General features: G+C 37.2%; 1 protein-coding gene across 1 annotated transcript in view; it reads left to right on the forward strand.

Annotated features, from left to right (window-relative positions):
* The window catches only part of LOC150096139 (mitogen-activated protein kinase kinase kinase 4-like), a 734047-nt gene that overhangs the window by 312390 nt on the left and 401824 nt on the right, over window positions 1–19833 (forward strand). The window contains exon 14 of the mRNA XM_090409620.1: window positions 18069–18230. Within this exon, the coding sequence (XP_090265746.1) occupies window positions 18069–18230 (162 nt within the window). The remainder of the gene's footprint in view (window positions 1–18068; window positions 18231–19833) is intronic.

The raw sequence follows: 19833 nt of genomic DNA on the forward strand, positions 1-19833 counted from the left end.
ATTACACCATCCAGATGCAAAAAGTTAAGTCAAAGGAAATGATTGTCTTAGCTGACACAAATGATTTGAGACGTGAGAAGTATTCTATGAGAGAGGATGTAAAGGAGTTGTTAGAAGATGCAAAACTGAAGAGCAAGTAGGTGAAGATTGTAAGTCTCCTGCCATGCTATGATAGAGGTGAACTGAAGAGGAGGGTGTTGATAACTTCAATATTCAGTTGTTTGCTGATGATGCAAAATTAGGTAGAGGTAATAGTTAATCAAGACGATGTGGAGATCTTGCAGGATGATTTAAATAGGATTAGTTTGGGCAAAAGTTAATGGGTGTCAGTTTAATGTCGAGAAATGTAAAGTTTTGCATTTTGGGATAGATTGCAAGCTGTGTATCACATTGATGGCACTGTACTCCATGAAATATATGAAGCTAGAGATTTAGGGGTGGTGATAGACAGATAGTTAGGGTTTAGAGAACATGTTGCTGAGGTAGCCCATATGATTACTTGGATATTGAAGAACACATTAACAATTAGAGATAAGGAAGTTGGTATTCCTCTTTATAAGGCCTTGATACGTCTACTTCTGGATTACTGTGTTCAAGTCTGATCACCTGGGTTTCTTAGGGATGATGAAGTGGCAGAGAAGATTCAGAGGTGAGCGACCAAGATTGTGAGTGATTTGTGGAATGCAGAAGTTGGTTGATAGGAGAAAAAAAATGGATATGATAGAAACATTCAAGTTGCTTAAAGGGTTTTATAGAATTGATGCAGAGGAAATGTTTCAGCACTTGCCTAGAGGGACTAGAACAAGGGATCATCCATGAATTTGAATATAGGTGTGGTTAGTAGGGGTGTGAGGACTAGATTTTGCTTGAAGAGTTGTGAATGAGTGAAATGGTTTGCCAGAGTCAGTTGTGAGTGCTTTATCTGTTAATGGGCTCAAGGAGAGGTATGATAGATTGTGTGAATAGTTTGGTTCTTCCATGATGAGTCTTCGGACTGCATGGAGGTGCCCTCACAATAATATTAATAATATCACATTGAATGTCAAACATTAAGTTTAGTGACAGCATTTGCTTTGGAACAATGGAAAAAGTATGGGTAGTACTAAGGGTGCTGATGGCAGCAAAGCAAAGCCTTTTTGATGACATGTTAATTACAACAACAAAGGATTGAACTAGAGGTATGGATTTAGAATCCATAATATCCTTAATAATATACACCACACCTTCGTATCTAATGTCTACAGTTCACACAATGTCAAAAATATAATAAATCCTTCCTCAACGTTCTCTTTCAGAAAGACTTTAGTAATGTCATCATCCCCTGTGTCCAAGGCACTTCAGAAAAAATAACCAGAATCTTAAAGAAATACAATCTCTGCATGGCTTTTAAGCTATAATGTAAGCATTCTTCCATTATATATTCTACTATAGATCGTCTCTCTCTCTCTCTCTCTCTCTCTCTCTCTCTCTCTCTCTCTGTGCCTGGAGTATATAAATTACTCTGTTCTTGCAGATTGGCCTACTATGGACAGACAGGAAGATTAGCAAACATATTCATGGAAGAACACAAAAAAATATGTATATCTGCAGTCATTACTATTGTCAGTCAGGCCTTGTGAACCATGATTTAGATATGGATCATAAAATCAATTGAATTAAATAATAAAGAAACACGTAAAAACCACAGTGATATCTTTAATTAGTAAAAGGACAAATATTTTGTACTAAAATTAATAGTACATCTTCCGTGTCTGTTACAGAAATAGGAATGGAATACAAGCAAAACGTTCAGTGGATCACCTATTAAAATACAATTGTTACCGCATGCTAGGAAATAATAGAAAATAACAAATTTAATCTATTAAGATAAATGGTTTTTTACATAAGATAAAAGTCTCCCAGATCTTTGAGAGAGAAAGACAGTCATTTCTATTTAAATTCGGTCGGTGTAAGATAGTTTCACTACTTTCTTTGAATAAGCGTTCATATTTGAATCTGCATCTATGGAGGAGAACAGCTTTATCCCACTGGACACTATGAGTAGCGTCAATACTGTGCTGTGCCAGACCACACTTCAGAGGTTTGTTATAATCAATATAATATTGATGTTCTTTTATTCTTTTTTTCAAAGAATGGCCAGTTTGTCCAAAATAAGAGACATCGCATTCGCAAGGTATTTGGTAAACACCAGCCATACAGAAGACAGTTTATCCTTTGTAGAAGGTAATAAAAAAGAAATTTTGTTGATAGGAATATGTGTTGGAATCAATTGATACTTTTTCAGAATTCTACCTATAGGTTCTGAGATTCCTGGAATGTACGGAATAAGAACTCTGTGGACTGTTGAAGAAACTGTAGGTATTGGAACATAAGAGTCAAGTATCTGTTGGATTTTATTGGAATTGTAATCATTTAATTCCATTAACTTTTTAATGATGGAAAGTTCTTGTTGTAAGATTATTGGGGAAGAGCAAACTGTATGTGCTCTATGAATTAGAGATTTAAGAATGCCAAATTTTTGAGACATGTGGTGCACAGACTTTTTGTAAATGTATATGCCAGTAAATGTGGGTTTACTCTACTCATAGTGTTCAATGGAATAAAGCTGTTCTCCTCCATAGATGCAGATTCAAATATGAACGCTTATTCAAAGAAAGTTGTGAAACTATCTTACACCGATCGAATTTAAATAGAACTGACTTTCTCTCTCAAAGATCTGGGAGATTTTTATCTTATGTAAAAAACCATTTATCTTAATAGATTAAATTTGTTATTTTCTATTATTTCCTAGTATGCGGTAACAATTGTATTTTAATAGGTGATCCACTGAACGGTTTGCTTGTATTCCATTCCTATTTCTGTAACAGACACGGAAGATGTACTATTAATTTTAGTACGAAATATTTGTCCTTTTACTAATTAAAGATATCACTGTGGTTTTTACGTGTTTCTTTATTATTTAATTTACTATGCCACAGGTTCCTCTTAAAATCAAAATAAAATCAATTGGAAAAAGACCATTATGCTTCATTGTAAATTTAGAAGAGAAAGACTATCTTTGGAATCTGCAGCTACTATCAGAAATCAGCCGAATTTAAATAAATATGATTACATTAAACTTCCCAAAATATGGAAAACAATAATAATTCCCAGTTTACATCTGAGGTGACCAGCAGGTGCTCACAGAGGGCACCTCATCCAGGTGTTTCCCTTAGTTTTGTGTCACTTGTGTGCGTGCGTGTGTGTTTGACAATGTCTTAATAACAGATGAAATATTAGAAGAATTAAATAACATTTTAAACCTTTCTCAAAGCTGTTCCACTGCATTAAGCCTCTGCCATGATTTTCGAAGTATTATTACAATTCTTTATCAGACTCCTTTCATATAAGAGATAAGTGACTAGATGAAAAATCTTTTAACTAGGTTTTGTAGTGGATTTATATATCCTTTAATGGTTTTTAAATGCGTTCCTTGTTATCATTATTAACACACTGCTTGGAAATAAGTTAACAGAACCCCCCCCCCATGTGCAAGGGTTGAAACAGCAGTTTCAATTCTGTCTCATCCAGATGGAAGTACTGTAACAATACTTACCACTTATGTGGTAAGTACTGTTATAGACAAGTCTTGTGTGTAAATTGACATATTGATATTACTCATGTTGCTATTTTACAGTAACAACATGTGTACATATGACATAATAAATACAGAACTGTAGTTCTTATTTCCAATATTCTGCCAAAGTCAAATTACTTTATCAATGGAACCCTGTGTTAGTATACAGATACCTGCTGTGGTGGTGTCATGCTTACAAATTTTTAAGGTTGGGGTGATTCTTCAGTGCTGTTCTTATTCCTTATATTACTACTGCTACAGCTGTTATTATATGGACATCGTCACAGAGTACAAATACTCATCATAGGAGGCCAACACTATTATTCTCAGAATACTTGTCTTACCTCTTCTTAAATTTCGATTGGCAAAGCACTCCCAACCATATGTCAACTCATTCTTCATTCTCTCTAAGCAAAAAAAAAAGTAGCCTTCATTGTCTTTGATAATCACACTTACACAAAACTTACAGGATTGATTTCCCACTTCTGATGTACTGAAAAATTTTTTCTGTCCTTAGTAACTTTATGTGTTTCTATGATGTCTTTTTTTTTCTCACCTATCAACCAGCTACTTTAGCTATCCTCATAGAGAGCATTCATTAAACCTGTTGCCATTTTGGTTGTATTCCTGGATTTTCTCTATCACTTCTTCATCCCCAAGAAACCCAGAACCTTACATAAAGAAGATTAATTTCTTTATTCTTAGTTGTTAATACTTTTCATCATCTAAGCAATCCTTTGTGCTTAGCTTTTTGCCTAATTTTGCGGTATATGTCCTGTGACCTTCCGATCCACTACCATTCCTCATATCATTCTTGTTAATTTCTGCCCACTTCCATCAGTGCAATCCATAGGTTATAATCTTTTCATTCTAAAGTTCATTTCATTCCTCTTGCAAATCTGTATTACCTTTATAAACTGTCCCTCTTCTTAGTTTAGCATTTTTCAGCATCCCCATCCCCAAGAAATCCCTATATTACAAACATATGAACCTCTTTCTCATTAATTCTTCTCTACGATACACTCCAAGTATGCTTTAAAAAAAAAAAAAGCATTAATAACTCTCTTCATTCAACTTTTAAACTGCATATCAAACTATCAAGTAGCATCTATTCTTCTAAAAACAAATTCTATTCTTTGATGCACTTGAGAAGCTCACTCATTCATATGCCTACAAATAGGCCTGTTTTGAACAGAAGAAATACTGTTAGTTTAAGAAATGTATACACCAGGAATATATTTTTGATTCCTATTCACAAGGATTTCCATATATCTTGTATTCACAATGAATACTAGACATATAGAAAGGTTTGAGACCAAGCCAATAATAACGGTAAGTAACTGTTGGATTTCTCTTGAGGACATTACTATATTTCAATATAAAGATGTGCATAAATTCACCTGAAGGGGATAACACAAGAAGTAAGAAAAGTTTCATTCATTTTGTTATTTTTGATAGTGATATCTTCATGCAGGTTCAGAACATGAGTATGTATGCTCCAGGGGGTTTAAAATAGTAATTGATCAGCTTTTGAGCAGAACAGAAATGAATTTTATATTGAAAAGCAAAATATGCTCAAAAGTTTTAAAACTCAAATCAGATCAAAGTCAAGCAGCTTTTAGAGGTGAACTGTAGACTCAGTTATACAAATAATATTCAAGACACAATAAAAGAATTTGAAAATAAGAATTAAATCTTAGAGACTCAGTGGCAAATCCTGAGTAAAACATTGATTGATTCAGCCATGGAGGCCATGTGGTAAAGTTGTCTGCAAAAATAGACAAATGAAAATTCCATGATGGGCTCAGAAATCAGACAAAGAGTTCTGGAAAAGAGAAAAGCATGGTGGAAATTCCCAACAGTCAATATGCTCGTAGAAACCAGACAGAAAAATGTAAACAAAGTGAAGCAGCATTTAAAAGTTGCTTCAATAAGAAAAGGAATCTGAGATGACAAAGATGCCAAATAAACAAGAGATAAAACTATTCTGGATGTCTGGAGTGATTACTTTAAAAGATTGTTAAATGAAACGAGAAGTGACAGAACAGTGGTAGAAAAATCAGGAGGAATGTAGTCAGGAGTACATATCAATACTAGAGGTAGAAGAAATCACAAAGACTTGAAGTGTAGATAAGCAATTGGAGTAGATGATGTTTATAATTCTGCATACATTCCCTTTTTTTGATACTCCTGCATGTGTATTCATCTTCCAAGTCAAAACCACATGGTCTCTCTCTCTCTCTCTCCAACAGGGTGGAGAGATGTTATTTCAGTTATTATCAACTCTTCTGATGCTATGACCAAATCCAAAATTCTTGAACCTCTTGTTCCCTCTATTACATGTTGCCTAAGACATCTATCCCTCAAGAATTCCATAAATTCCATTCTCTTATTACCACATTCGTTTTCCTCTTCCCAACTTATGCTGCTGTGCTTAAAATCTCCCATAATAATCATTCTTCTTGCACTTGCCAAGCTCAACTGCCTAAACATCTCCTGCTCCCCCACCCTCTGTGCTCCTTGTCTTGTAGTAACATAGGCAATTTCTATTACACTTCAGAACACACGCAATTTGCAGACAAAAAATACAAATACTAGTTGTGATGGGCTGTAGATGGCGTTGATGGAGATGATTGGTTGTACAGGGATGATTGTAGTGGTGAAGGCAGAGAGAATTGTGCAGTGGGTGTCCTCCTGCAATGAGTCTACGGACTCCTTGGAGGTGTCACGAATAATAATAAAAAAAACATCCCACTAAATATCCTGTCTTACCCACCTCTACCTCACACCGTATGTGAGGTAGAGGTGGGTAAGACAGGATATTTAGAACTTTCAAAACCATTAGTATCACTGCCTTCCAAAGCCTCCACTCTTAGAGGACATAAGTCATCATTTATCATAACCAGTACTCCACCACCGCATTTTCCCTTCCTATCCTGCCGAAAAATTCTGTACCCTGCTACTTCTATTCCTGTTATTATATCATCTTCCTTCAACCACGTCTCACAGGTCCCAATAATCTTTGGCCAGGCTGATGCTATCAACGTTCATCTCCTTTATTCTGGATACTCCTGGCATTAGTATAAAGCATAAAAATGTCACTGCTTCTATACCCATCATTATCTCCTCCAGACTCCACTGGACTGAGTGTTACCTGATGTCATCCCCAGCCCACAAGAGGCCACCCCTGCTACCACTACCTGGGAATTCTAGTAGATGCCTAAGGCCTTCCTCATTCAAATGCAAGCAGTCTCTCGCATACAGCTTCTTTTTGTCCTCAAATGTCCTCCAACCGTCCACATATTCCAATTCTCTCTTATGACACATTCTGGCTATTATGCTATTCATTATTACTGCTCTTCTGCTCAGCTCGTCATTATCATACCTGGGTAACGCACACACACTATCTTTCCTCTCTGCATTTTCTTTTGTACAACCTCAAACGTGAATCTCACATCTCTCGCCACCTAATTTACACTGCCTTTCAAGTCATTTGTGGCCACCATCACAATCATCTAATCCATGCTTTCACCCCCCTTATTTGCCATAGCCACACTTTCTATTGTTCCTCCAGGCACAATTCCTCCAAACACTCCTCTGGCATCCTATCTTGCACACCACAGTCATCACGTCTCCATACATCATCCCTCTCGCCACTCTGTTGCTTGATTGCTCACCTGCATCCCCCCCCCCTCTCTCTCTCTCTCTCTCTCCTGTAACCATTTCTCTCTCTGTTCCTCTACTTACCTGCTGTCCTGGCATCACTCTAACCCTGGTCCCAGCACTCCCTCGCATTCTTCTCATTCCCTCTCTCTAACTGTTTCCATTCTCTCCTCTTCTATCATTCTTATAACTCTCTTTCATTCCCTCTCTTCTACTGTTTCTATTTTCTCCTCTTCTATCATTCCCATAACTCTCTCTGACTCCTACTCTGGTTTGCTAATCTCATCTCTCATATTCTCATCTCATTCCCGAGACATTCCACCTTCTCTTTCAGCTCATCTCTCTCTCTCTCTCTCTCTCTCTCTCTCTCTCTCTCTGCAAGTTAGCCACTCTTGCTCGCCATTCATCCTCCTAATCAAGACCATCTCCGAAAACTTCACAATCATTCAAGCCTTCCACACTCACCACTCTTATTTTTTCATTCATATTCCACTTGTCATTCTCACCCTCTATCACACTACTTGTCTCTCTAGGTTGAGATTCTCCTGTCCCAGAAACAACGAGGTGAGTTATTGTGATATCTAACTCACTAAGTTTCTCCCATTGTCTACATTTTGCACATATATGCATCCCTCCCCCTTCTCTCACCCACCACATATCCAACTGCCAGAATGCATACATACCACAAGCACCTCATGCCACAAAATCCTGTATTATGTTACGCAAAATAGAATCCTTAAATGTGGAGAGGACTTAGCGACATGCTTTGTAATTGGAGCTGCTGCTTCAGCTCCAATTACATTCAAATAGTGCTGAGGAAATACTACAACTAAATGCTAAATATTAAACGCTCTACTGTAAGCTAATTTACTTATGTGATACTATAAGTATAAACTATATATAGCTTTACTAAATAACTAAATACGAAATCTTATCTTCTTCTTCTTCTCTTTCACCGTAGATGCATCTGACTCTGACCTCGCCTTCTCGGTAACCGAAAAATAACACAATATAAACAACAACTAAACTCCAAAAGCAGCACCACTTGTATTACGGAAAAAAATGTAGCACAATTTGCGACAGAAGTCACACTATACACCGTTTAAAAACAGTTTATTTCTAGCACAACTGAAATCCACCGCGACATTCTTCAGTGACTCTAGTGCCCTCCTATATGGCTCCAACTTTTGTTGGATCACTTTCAGCGTAAATTTACTTGCATGTGAAATTAATTATTACAATCTCTGGCATTTGATTCTTTTGGGATTGGGATGAATACTGACTGATGTTTTCTAATCTCTAGGCTAGTATATTTTCTTGACTATTAAATTATTTAAGGAATTTACAACATATACTGGAATATTAATTAAAAGAAAATTTAATAAAAACTTCCTATATTTTGGCAATGTAGCATTGCCATCTTCATGGGAACATACAAATATGGCACGTGCAAGCAGGCACTACAAAAAGAAAATGAGGCAGAAGATAAGAAACTACAGTTAGCCCTCAATTAATGCACTACCAATTAGTGCGTCATTTTTTTTCGATACCCAAATTCAATTAGTGCACCTCTAAAATTCGATTAGTGCACCTATATACATCTTAAAAATAAATGTTACAGAATTTAAAAATTTTCTATCTATACATTTTTATGGCTAACTATTTTAAAAAATCACTCGCCAGATGAAATAATTTAGTTACAGATTTAAAACATTTTACAAAGTTATTTTTAATGGCATACTACACTACTTCCATGTACACTATGTATACTATGTTCCAAATTTTTACTGCCAAAATTTATGACGTCTGCTATAGTACGCCCACAGATTCGAGATCCTTCGACACTTCTGCGCATGTCACAAAAAGGAGAATCGATTCCAATAATAGGGTAATCAATCCATCTTCTGGGATGAGTTGTTTATTATTACACATCGGAAAATTAACTTCTCTTTTATGATCATTGTAGTTTTTAAAGTGATAACTATTTTGCTTGTATAACAATTGGGAAATTTTATCTATAAAGTATGATTTCACGTGTTGGCGACCAATTCGTACGTCCTTCATTTCTTTCTCCCCTTCAATGATCACATCCAAGAGTTAATTAAATCTCATTCTGAAGAATTGAGTGATTCCAACCTGCTAAATTTAGATGCACAGCGGGATGATCCTGAAGAATATGAAGAAAATTTAACCACTGATAGTCAGCCAAAAGAGATTTCACAGAAACAATTTGAAAATATTTTTCATACAATCGAAGTTTTTAAGCAGCAATTCTTAGAGGCTGACCCTGATGAAGAGAGAAGCAGTAAAATTTGCAGAAGGGTAGAAGAGGCAATAGGGCCATACCATCAGTTGTATGAAAAAACTAAATAAAATGCCCGCCAAACTACATTAGCTCAATTCTTTGTTAAGAAGTAGAATAATAAATTTATATTCTGAATATGTCTTATTGTCTTTCAGCTTCATGTTCTTCCTTTATCTAGACCCTGAGACATACCCTAATTCTTTTATAAAAAAAATTAAGGGTCAAAAAAGAAATCTGAGAAACGAATTATACATTTTCCCATATGTTATTATGTTCGATTAGTGTGTTTTCGATTGATGCACCTGTTTTAAAGAACGCATTAGGTGCACTAATCGAGGGATTGCTGTACTATTGTTCCTAAAGTCTTAATGGTGCCCCCTAGCGGGCTATATTGGGTTGTCTTGGCCTTTGGGCTGATGTTCTCATGATGTAAGTCTCCCAAATTTGGGGCAGTCTCATGCACCCAAATTTGTTGAAGTTTGGAATGTTTTGTAGAGCTGCGGCGGATTCTATGAATAATCTTTCATACTTGAACTTGCTGCGGTGTATTACTTTGGCTTTCTTCCAACGTATTCTGTGGCAGGTGTCTAGAGCATAGTCTGCAAGCTATACTGGTGAAATCAGATGTAGTCCTTGTGTTCTGAAATCCTGATATTCGCTGTTCCTGCCTGCTTGGCCAAAGTAGGACAATTTACAGCTGCAAAGGACCTGGTATACCCCAGATCAGTCTAGGGGAAGTGGTTGGTCTTTGCTAGAGTGGATAAAGGATGCCAACTTTTTATATGGTCTGTAACAAGAAGTCAGGTCATATTTTTTAAGGATTTTGGTTATTTTTTCAGAGGTGCCCTGGATGTAGGGAATGTGATAGATTTAGGGTAATCTTTATTGTGAAAGGGGGGGAATTGAATACAACCTCAATTCTCCTTGGCTGCAGTTCATCAGCTATCATCAATAACACTCCTCTCCCCATTTTATTCTCTCTGTCCCTCCTAAACACACTATAACCTACACATTATATCCCACTAACTATATCATCTTCCGTCAGCCATGTTTCACTAATGCCAATAACCTGTGGCCAGGAAGAGCCAATCAAGGCCAAAAATTCTTCCTTCTTGTTCCTAATACTCCTGGCATTAGTATACATGAAAGGCAGAGGTCCCTTTGTCCCACCCCTATCTTGATGCATTATTCTAACTATCCCATTCTGATTTCTCGTCCTTAGTACTGGCTCGGGTACATTATATACATTCTTACACTCAATTGTCTCACTGATGTCCGCATATTCACCCCCTCCTTGGTAGTTCTAGTTTCCCTGGTTCTGCACATCCATTTTCACTTAATTCAGCAACACTTTTTCCAGTCTCTGCACACCAAATCCATTCAAATGCAGGCCAACCATCTTGTATAAATCCTTTCGCCCATCAAACTCATTCCACACGTCGATAAATTCCACACCACACTGTCTGCATAACCTGCAAAGAAGAAAACAACTGCCTCCCTTTCCTAGACACTAGTCACCCGCCAGCCTGATGGAACTTTGGTTTTCTCAGTTTACAGAAAACCCACCCATACAGGCAGATACATCCACCAACAATCCCCCCCCCCTCACAACAATATGGAGTGGTAAAAACACTATACAACAGGGCTAAACAAATCTGTTCTAACGACATAGCCCTTAACACTGAACTAAATCACATCCTCAACACTTTCTCAGCCAATGGCTACCCCCCCCCCCCAAAATCCAAAAAATATTAAAACCTACAAACCACAGCCCCCCTCCTCCCCCCCTCCACAAAAAAGATTACTCTAAATCCATCACCATTCCCTACATCCGAGGCACCTCAGAAAAAATCACCAAAATTCTAAAAAAACATGACCTCACCTCCTGTTACAGGCCTTACAGAAAATTGGCATCCCTTATCTGCTCTACCAAAGACCAACCACTTCCCCTAGACCTACCTGGTGTATACCAGGTCCCTTGCAGTTGTAAACTGTCGTACTTTGGCCAAACAGGCAGGACAGCGAATATCAGAATTTCTGAACACAAGGACTACATCCGGTTTTACAAGTATAGCCATTCTGGTCTTGCAGACCATGCTCTGGATACTCGCCACAGAATACGGTGGAAGAAAGCAACAATAATACACTGGAGCAAATGTAAATTCGAAAGATTATTTATGGAATCAGCCTCTGCCATAAGAAACTCTCCAAACCTCAACAAATTTGGTTGTATGCGACTGCCCCAAATTTGGGAGGCATACATCAGCAGACCTTCATCCCAACGGCCAAGAACGCCTACTTAGCCTGCCAGAGGGCACCATCAGGACTTCTAGGAGAACGATAGCTTCATATCTTCATTCTCAGTTACTGTATTGTTATTGCCTGTGTGCACCTGCCTTTTTGTAAGTTCCTTTAGAAAATGGCAATTTGACATTGCTGAAATATCGGAAATATCTATTAAAGTATAATTTAATTTATATTCGGATCTACGTTGTTTCAATTCCCTAAGTTATTTAGAAATGCATAACCAACGTATAAGCCTGTCTACGAGAATAAACAGCAGTGGTCCCGGCACTAGGCACCTGTTTTTGCCTTGATTCTGCCCCTTGATATACCACTTTTTGATGTTTGTCCAGCAGCCACCCTTTTACCCAATTAATTAGTGTCATATCCATAGTTCCACAGAATGCCACAATTCCATGTGGTATTCCAAATGTATTTGCAAAAATCATCGTGTAGCACTTTCCTTTATCTAACTCAGCCGATGCAGAGTTGTGAATGATTGGAATGCCTTGCCTGAGAGTGTGGTGTCTGCAAGGAGTTTGAATGTGTTTAAGGCACAGTATGTTGAGCTGTGTGTGTGTGTGATAAAAGGACCTCCCAGATGAGTCTTTGACTCCATGAGGTCTTGGGGTAATAATAAAAAGTTAGTAAATTCCTTAGGATGACCAATCTTTCACAAACCATGTTAAACCTCATACAGTATCATATTTTGATCTACCCATTCTTGAATTCTCTTTTTTATCAATTTTTCTAGTACTTTTACTACCATGCCTGAGATACTGATTGGTCTTTAATTCATTACTGCTGTCTTAGAACCTTCTTTATGCAAAGGAATTATTTTGCGTTCATTCTACTCCCTTGGAACTCTATCAGAGCTGAGACTAAAAGAACCTAGTCAAAGGCAGTGCCAGTTCCTTTGTTTCTCGCAAAACCCTAGCCAATATCCCATCTAATCCCTCTGCTGTATTTACATTGAGATTCTGCAATATCCTAAGAACCTCCATTCATCCACCTCTGTTCTCACATTAGTGTCTGTCACATAGGTTAAAGAATAACTCAACCATTTTATCCATTTTCGGTCTCCTTATGACCATCATCACTCATTAAGGTTAATTGTCCATAGTCATACATAACAAAAGAACTCATTGGGATTTCCTTTGGCCTGATTTTGCCTTCCTTGCCATGCTGGTCACCTTTCTTGCCTGAGCCTTGTACTGTTCATGAGTTTGCTGGTCATCTTTCTCTTTATATACCCTCCATAGCAGCATTGTTTTCTTCTGCAGCTCGTGCTTAATAATATTACTTTTCAATCTAACTCCTATCCGATTAACCCTCCTTACCCTAGGTATGCAATTTAATACTGCTTCCTCTAGATAACCCTTAACTGTATCCCATGCACAACTAACAATCTTACCCTACAGTATTTTATGCGATCGTGCAGATTTTAGCTTTTTCCTAAGTACGAGGGATGTCCAGAAAGTAAGTTCCATTTTTAAATATTTTCACTGCAGTGCTGCGATCGCAACGGTGCACATGCACGCTGAGTTTGTTGATTCCTTAGCAAGGCATTGCTGCCATTTTTAGACATTCTCGCAGTGTGTACGCTTCTTGGTGTGTGTTTATAATGCCTAAGAAAATCGAATCGCCCACCGCATGTGAAATTAAGTCAGTTATTCGTTTCTTGAATGCGAGAATCATTAAAGCAGCTGAAATTCTTCAGCAAATTATTGAGACAAATTCATCATAGCGCCCACCCACACACAGCCGGCATAACACAACAACTTCTCGCCACCTTTGGCTGGGAACAATTCCATCATCTCCCTTATAGTCTTGGCCTTGCACCAAGCAACTTTCACCTGTTCAAACATCTGAAATCTTTCCTTGGTGGCCGGTGGCTTCAAGACGATGACGAGGTCAAAGAAGCAGTCAATACTTGGTTTGCGTCACAGGCAGCAACCTTCTATGACGAAGATATACAACTCTTGGTGCACCGTTATGATAAGTGCCTGAACAATAGTGAAAATTATGTAGAAAAGTAGTGAAAGATATCTACTTTAATTTCCAATGAAGTTTTTTTTTGTAAGTATATTTTTATTTCTCTGACAGCCCATCGGAACTTACTTTCTGGACATCCCTCGTATGTCTTAATTGCCTGCCTGCCTGCCTTATAGTTCCACAAATACCCCTTCTTGTTAGAATATTCCTCATGTTTTAGGATCTCCCAAGTATACCGCATGGTCACTTTCATCAAACGGAGGTAACATGGTCACCTTGGTTATGGATAAATCTTCTGATCCTGTGACCAGGTCCAATACTCTCCTACCCCCTAGTCCCCTCCATCACATGCTGCCTTAAGTAATCATCTCTTAGCAGGTGTATAAATTCTATTTCCTTCCTGCCATTTGATCTTTCTTCCTTCCAGTCTATATCTCTATAAATGAAGTCCCTGATAATAGTCACTCAACCTGTACTCATTGTACTAATTTGGTGAAGTATTTCTTCCAGATCATCTGTTGAACTCCCTAGCCTATAACAACGATCAACTGTATATTTTGTCTTAGTGCCTTCATCTCACACCAGATTGCTTCAAATGAACAGACCCATCTGTCTCCTATTCTGTTTGGTTACAATTGATCTGTTATCATCAGCAGTACTGCTCCCCAATCCTATCTTCTTTGAAAATACTAAATGCTTCACATTCAATCCCTGTGACTACATCATCTGCTGTTGGCAAGATTCAGTAATGCCTATAACGTTTGGTGAGGTTGCACTAACTAATGCCAAAAAATTCTTCCCACTTGTTCCTGATACTTCTGGCATTGGTATTAGCAACTGCAGCATCTGTTTAGTCTCCGACCCACCTTTTCTTTCTGAATTGACTACCGAATTCAATATTTTTGCTTGAGAAACTAGATTCCTCACTTGGTCATTCTTATTGTCACTCTCTTTATGTGTGCTTCACGCAAAGTCACTTGCTTCCACCCTACTTGTTTAAGTTTCCCTGAATTTGCATTTCGGCATACTCGATGAACAAAGCTCTCTCTAGACACCTATTCATCAAAACTATTTTAGATGTGTCCATCAGTATTGTATAGGTCCTGCTTTCCATCAAACAGAAACCACAGATCCACAAATTCTACATCATTCCTTTTGCACAAATCTATCTATAGACTCATTGGCCATCAATGCCCTCCTCTTCAATTTGTCTCTATCACAGCATGGTAGGAGACTTACAATCTCACCTTCTTGCTCTTCAGTTTTGCCCCTTCTAACACTTCTTTGCATCCTGCCTCACAGAATACTTCTTGCCTCTCAAATCATTTGTGCTGATGAAGACAATCAGTTCCTTTGACTTAGTTTTTTTGCATCCAGATGCCGTGGCTAATATCGTAAATTTTGGCACCGAGGAAACACAAATTTGTCATACTTTCATTAAGTACTCCTCTGATCTATGAGTCTCCATACATAATTTTCTCCTTCACTTTTTTTTTTTTTTTTTTTTTGTTTTTGTTTTTTTGGTCAGTCTTTATTATTTCTTCAAATCATCTGCTTCTTTCTTTTTTCAGCCCTGTTTAACTTTTGATGCTTCTGCAATTTTTCAATTTCACACTTTGTTCTATCAAGGATAACATTTAAGCACGTAGTTTCTTTATTAGTATCCGTTTGTTCTCCTCTGTTTCCATGGTAGCACGTTCAACATTAACATCATTTTCCATTTTTCCATTGGTATTTGTTGTGTTCTCATCACCTGACAGACACTCACTTTTGAAACACCTAATACAAACTCTCTCTCCAGTTTCAATTTCCTTCCACACATTCTTTAATTTTCTCAATGAATACATTTCGCCCACACTGCGCTGAATAAAATCCCATAAATTCAAATTGCCGGACAAAGTGGTCTTTGCCACCATTGTTGGTCGCATTGGTGCCATGCCGACAATATCACAATAAAAATGTTATAAAGATATTTTAGTCTATTGACTATTTGACCACTGACTATTTTAGTCAGTTACCTCTGGACCCTCTCCAATATTTCTTCATCCTTTTAAAACCAGGTGACCAAATCTGTGCACAGTACTTTATATGTGGCCTAATCAGAGCCTTATACAGTGGAATCAGAAGCTCCTTACTTTTACAAGTAAGTGTCCTCTGCAGCGTTGCTAGAATTCGTTGTGTTATCCTCGCAATTTTGGCAATATGCCCTCTAAATTTTAGATCCTTATCCATCATCACCCCAAGATCTCTTGTTTCCTCCATCTCCATCAATATATCCCCACCAAGAGTAAATTCTACATCCTATCTTGTTTTACAAATTTTAAAACCTGAAAATTATGGATATTATAATTACCATGTTAGAGTAAAGCTTTAGTTTAATATAAACCAAAATATACACTCGACGTTTTGACCTTCATCTTCTGGAGTATATGTATATATACAAAGAAACAAGCTACGCTACAATCGACATGGCATGCTAAAGTTACTGATCAACCATTAAAACTATTTGCCTGATCTCTGGTGCAAAAAAAAAAAAAAAAAAAAAAAAAAAAAAAAAAAAAAAAAAACCTCACTACATCAAAGCTAGAGTTCTGTTATTATTATTATCTATTAGGTTGCAAAGTTAAATTAAGCTGGAGAGTAACAAGGCTATACAGAAAAGAAAAAATAGATAGATAAATAAACAGAAAAGAAAATTACTTATATAAGTATACATATAAATTGCAACTGGTATGCCAATAAAAAATGAAAAATTGCTTAGAGTCGTAAAGTCAGGGTTTGCTGGAAACTAAGTGGGCTGAATGGGTGCCATCCAAATTCTTGGGATTTTTAAGCCCTCCATTATTATTAAGATTAGGGTGGTTAATCAAAATTTCACAGGCTTCTTTAAATTTCCATTCATACCAAGTTTTTGTATGAACTTGGTGGGTTTTCTGTAGACTATGAAGGTCAGGGGTCCATTTGGTTGTCACAGTCACTGTGACATTTGGTCACAGTCTGCAGAAAACCCGCACACACACACACATGTAGATACATCCATCAACAGTCACATCATCCCCCCCCCCCAACAATTTGGGACAATTAAAACCTTAGCCCACTGATCAAAATTAATTTGCTCAGACAACAGTGCACTCAACACAGAACTCACCCACAATATGAAAAACACTTTTTTGCCCAATGGCTACACTTCCCACCAAATACAAAGAATTTTAACACCTTGCGCACATGCACCCCCCCCCCCTTCCAAACATAGATTACAGCTAATCTGTGATCATCTCATATATCTGTGGCATCTCAGAAAAGGTGGCCAAGATACTAAAAAAAGCACAATTTTGTGATTTTTTTAGTATCTTGGCTAATATATAATAAACTAATATAATAAACCACACAAAAAGCTAGCAGTCCTTATCTGCTCACTCAAAAACTAGCTACAACCTCTGAATTTACCTGGAGTTTATCATGTATCCTGCAGCTGCAACCTTTCTTATTATGGACAAACAGGTAGGACAGCCAACATCTGTATAACATAGCACCAAGATTACATCTGATTTCACTACTATGGCCTCTCAGGATTAGCAGACCCTGAATGCACAGCACAGAATCCACTGAAAAATAGCTACCTTACTCCACCAAAGTAAATTCAAGTTTGAGAGACTTTTCCTGGAATCAGCTGTAGCTCTTACTCAACTATTCCAACCTAAATAAATATGGAAAACACTCATCCACAGACAGTCAGCCCTACCAAGAATTCCCAACTGAGGCCAATAGGTGGCATAATTGTAGGACTCTAGGTCTCCTGTATCTCTCCACTTTCTTCATCTTTGTTACTGAAGTGTGTTTGCATGCATTAATCAAAAGGTGATATGCAAACCTGTAGTACATTTTGTACCATGGGTGGGTTAAGGATTTTTTTTTCTATTTTTATCAATTTTATATATATTTTATACATTTTTAATTTATTTTTTTACCTGCTCAAACCACCAAACATGGAAAATTTTCAAGTCATTTCAAACTTCCAATAAGAGGGACAGTGGTCTCACACTAGGCGATGAAATGCATCTCCCACCTGAATGTGTTCAAATATGCTTGATTTGAAAGAGCTATCCTCAGATTATGTATATTGATGGGATTTGAATTCAGGTCTGATTACAGTGTCACAATAATTATGGACAGTATGACAATAACTTAAATCTCCTTCTGTTTTAGAATGAAGCTCTAGAATTATGGGAAAAATTTACCCAAGCAGTGCAAACAGTGGATAATCAGTTAGATGTATCAGGTTTATATGAATTAGAAGATGCTGAAAGAGCCACTCTTCAAGCAAGATGCAGGGAAGTTATTCATCAAGGATATAAAGTTGTATTTGAGGTGGGTAAATTGTAATATATTGTGTCATATAGCTTTTCTTTGGCATTAAATTGTAAGACTTATAAAAGTATTTAACTTACATTTCTAAATGAAATGTAAATGTAAATGAAATGAGGCTTCTTTTATTATTATTATTGGATCATAACACATCCATTGTGTCACAAGACTTATGACAGGATGTCCACAATTATTCATTCTATGTCTTTATGTTACTGTAAACTAGTTCACTGATAATACACTTACAACTGTATATGACACTCTGTAATATTTTTTTTTTAGTGGTTCCCCTTATCTATTTGTAATAGTTCCCCTTATGACACATGAAAGCATTAAAACCCTCACTGAACAAAGAAATTACTCATATCATAACTTAGCCACTGTTTACAGTCATGGCCAAAAATTTTCTATTAAGCTTCTTAAATCATTAATAACTTCTGGGTTCCCACCTTACTGGTCCAATTTTATTTAGGATCAGTGCATTGCAAAAGATTAAACTGAGCCAGAAACATTGTATATAAAAAAAAAAAAACAATCAACATTTAATAACAGGTCAAAGAATTATATACAGTGCAAGTAATTAAAGCTTCATTCACAAAAGAAATCCTTATTCTTAAACAAGTATTCAAGCACGATATTTAAGGGACCTTCACATATATATTCTCAGTTAAACTCAATTTAGTACATTCCACTTCACAATTACTAAAAATTCTTCACACATAACAAGGAACTATTTAGGTGCACATAGCAACAGTAATTAATCTTCTAGCATGCACCTCACACACACACACATCATATAACTCCTAAGCTCTCACTCTTAACTTTAAAGACTTAGATATATGATTGACAATTATACTGACATACTTTCATCCCTTCTAAGTTAAACATTTCAACAAGAAATTAATTCAGCACATACAAAGATTAAAAGAATTTCAAATTAACCCAATTTCATCTTAAGGAAATTTACTACGCTCACGTTTGGCTTGTTTACGGTAGCACAGATCTATGGGTGACTCATGCACATAAGAAAAATTGCTATCCTTTTTATACTAATCAGTTCAGCAGTTCTTTAGGGGAATTATCTAAAATCACACACATAAAGAAAATGAACATTACAGACTCATGTGGGTCTCTGACTGTCATGCATACGTCTTCCCTCCTTGTTTGCTATTTTTCTTCTGGTGCTTCAGGGGTCTCTTCTCCGTTCCGGGTTTTTACTTCTTTCCCTTCCTTTACAAGAGTTTCAGGGCACTGATGAGGAGTCGCTTCAGCTAGTGGGATACTGGATAGGTTCTTCTGGCATCTGGAATTTGACTGGCGAGGAAACTGCATATGACGGTGGGCATGCACATACTCGGATGGAGTGGCAAGGCTTGGATTCACATGGCAAGATTTTCTCCTTAGATTGACCTCCAGATTATCCTTGGCTTCGCACTGGAAAACTGCCTCAGGTGGACAGACTCCGTCTTTACCCTCCGGACTTACGGCACCTCTCCCCTCGACTTCTCGTGGGTAGATCAGGCAAGATGAAAATAGGAAGCCCTTCTTAACAAAACTCCAAGCCTTATATCTCTCATTGCCCCCTGCACTTTTTTTCAAGGTTATT

The sequence above is a fragment of the Typopeltis vanoorti genome, chromosome 19 (genome assembly GCF_054136105.1).
Source record: "Typopeltis vanoorti isolate ZY-2024b chromosome 19, IOZ_Tvanoo_1.0, whole genome shotgun sequence".
Lineage (NCBI taxonomy): Eukaryota > Metazoa > Arthropoda > Arachnida > Uropygi > Thelyphonidae > Typopeltis > Typopeltis vanoorti.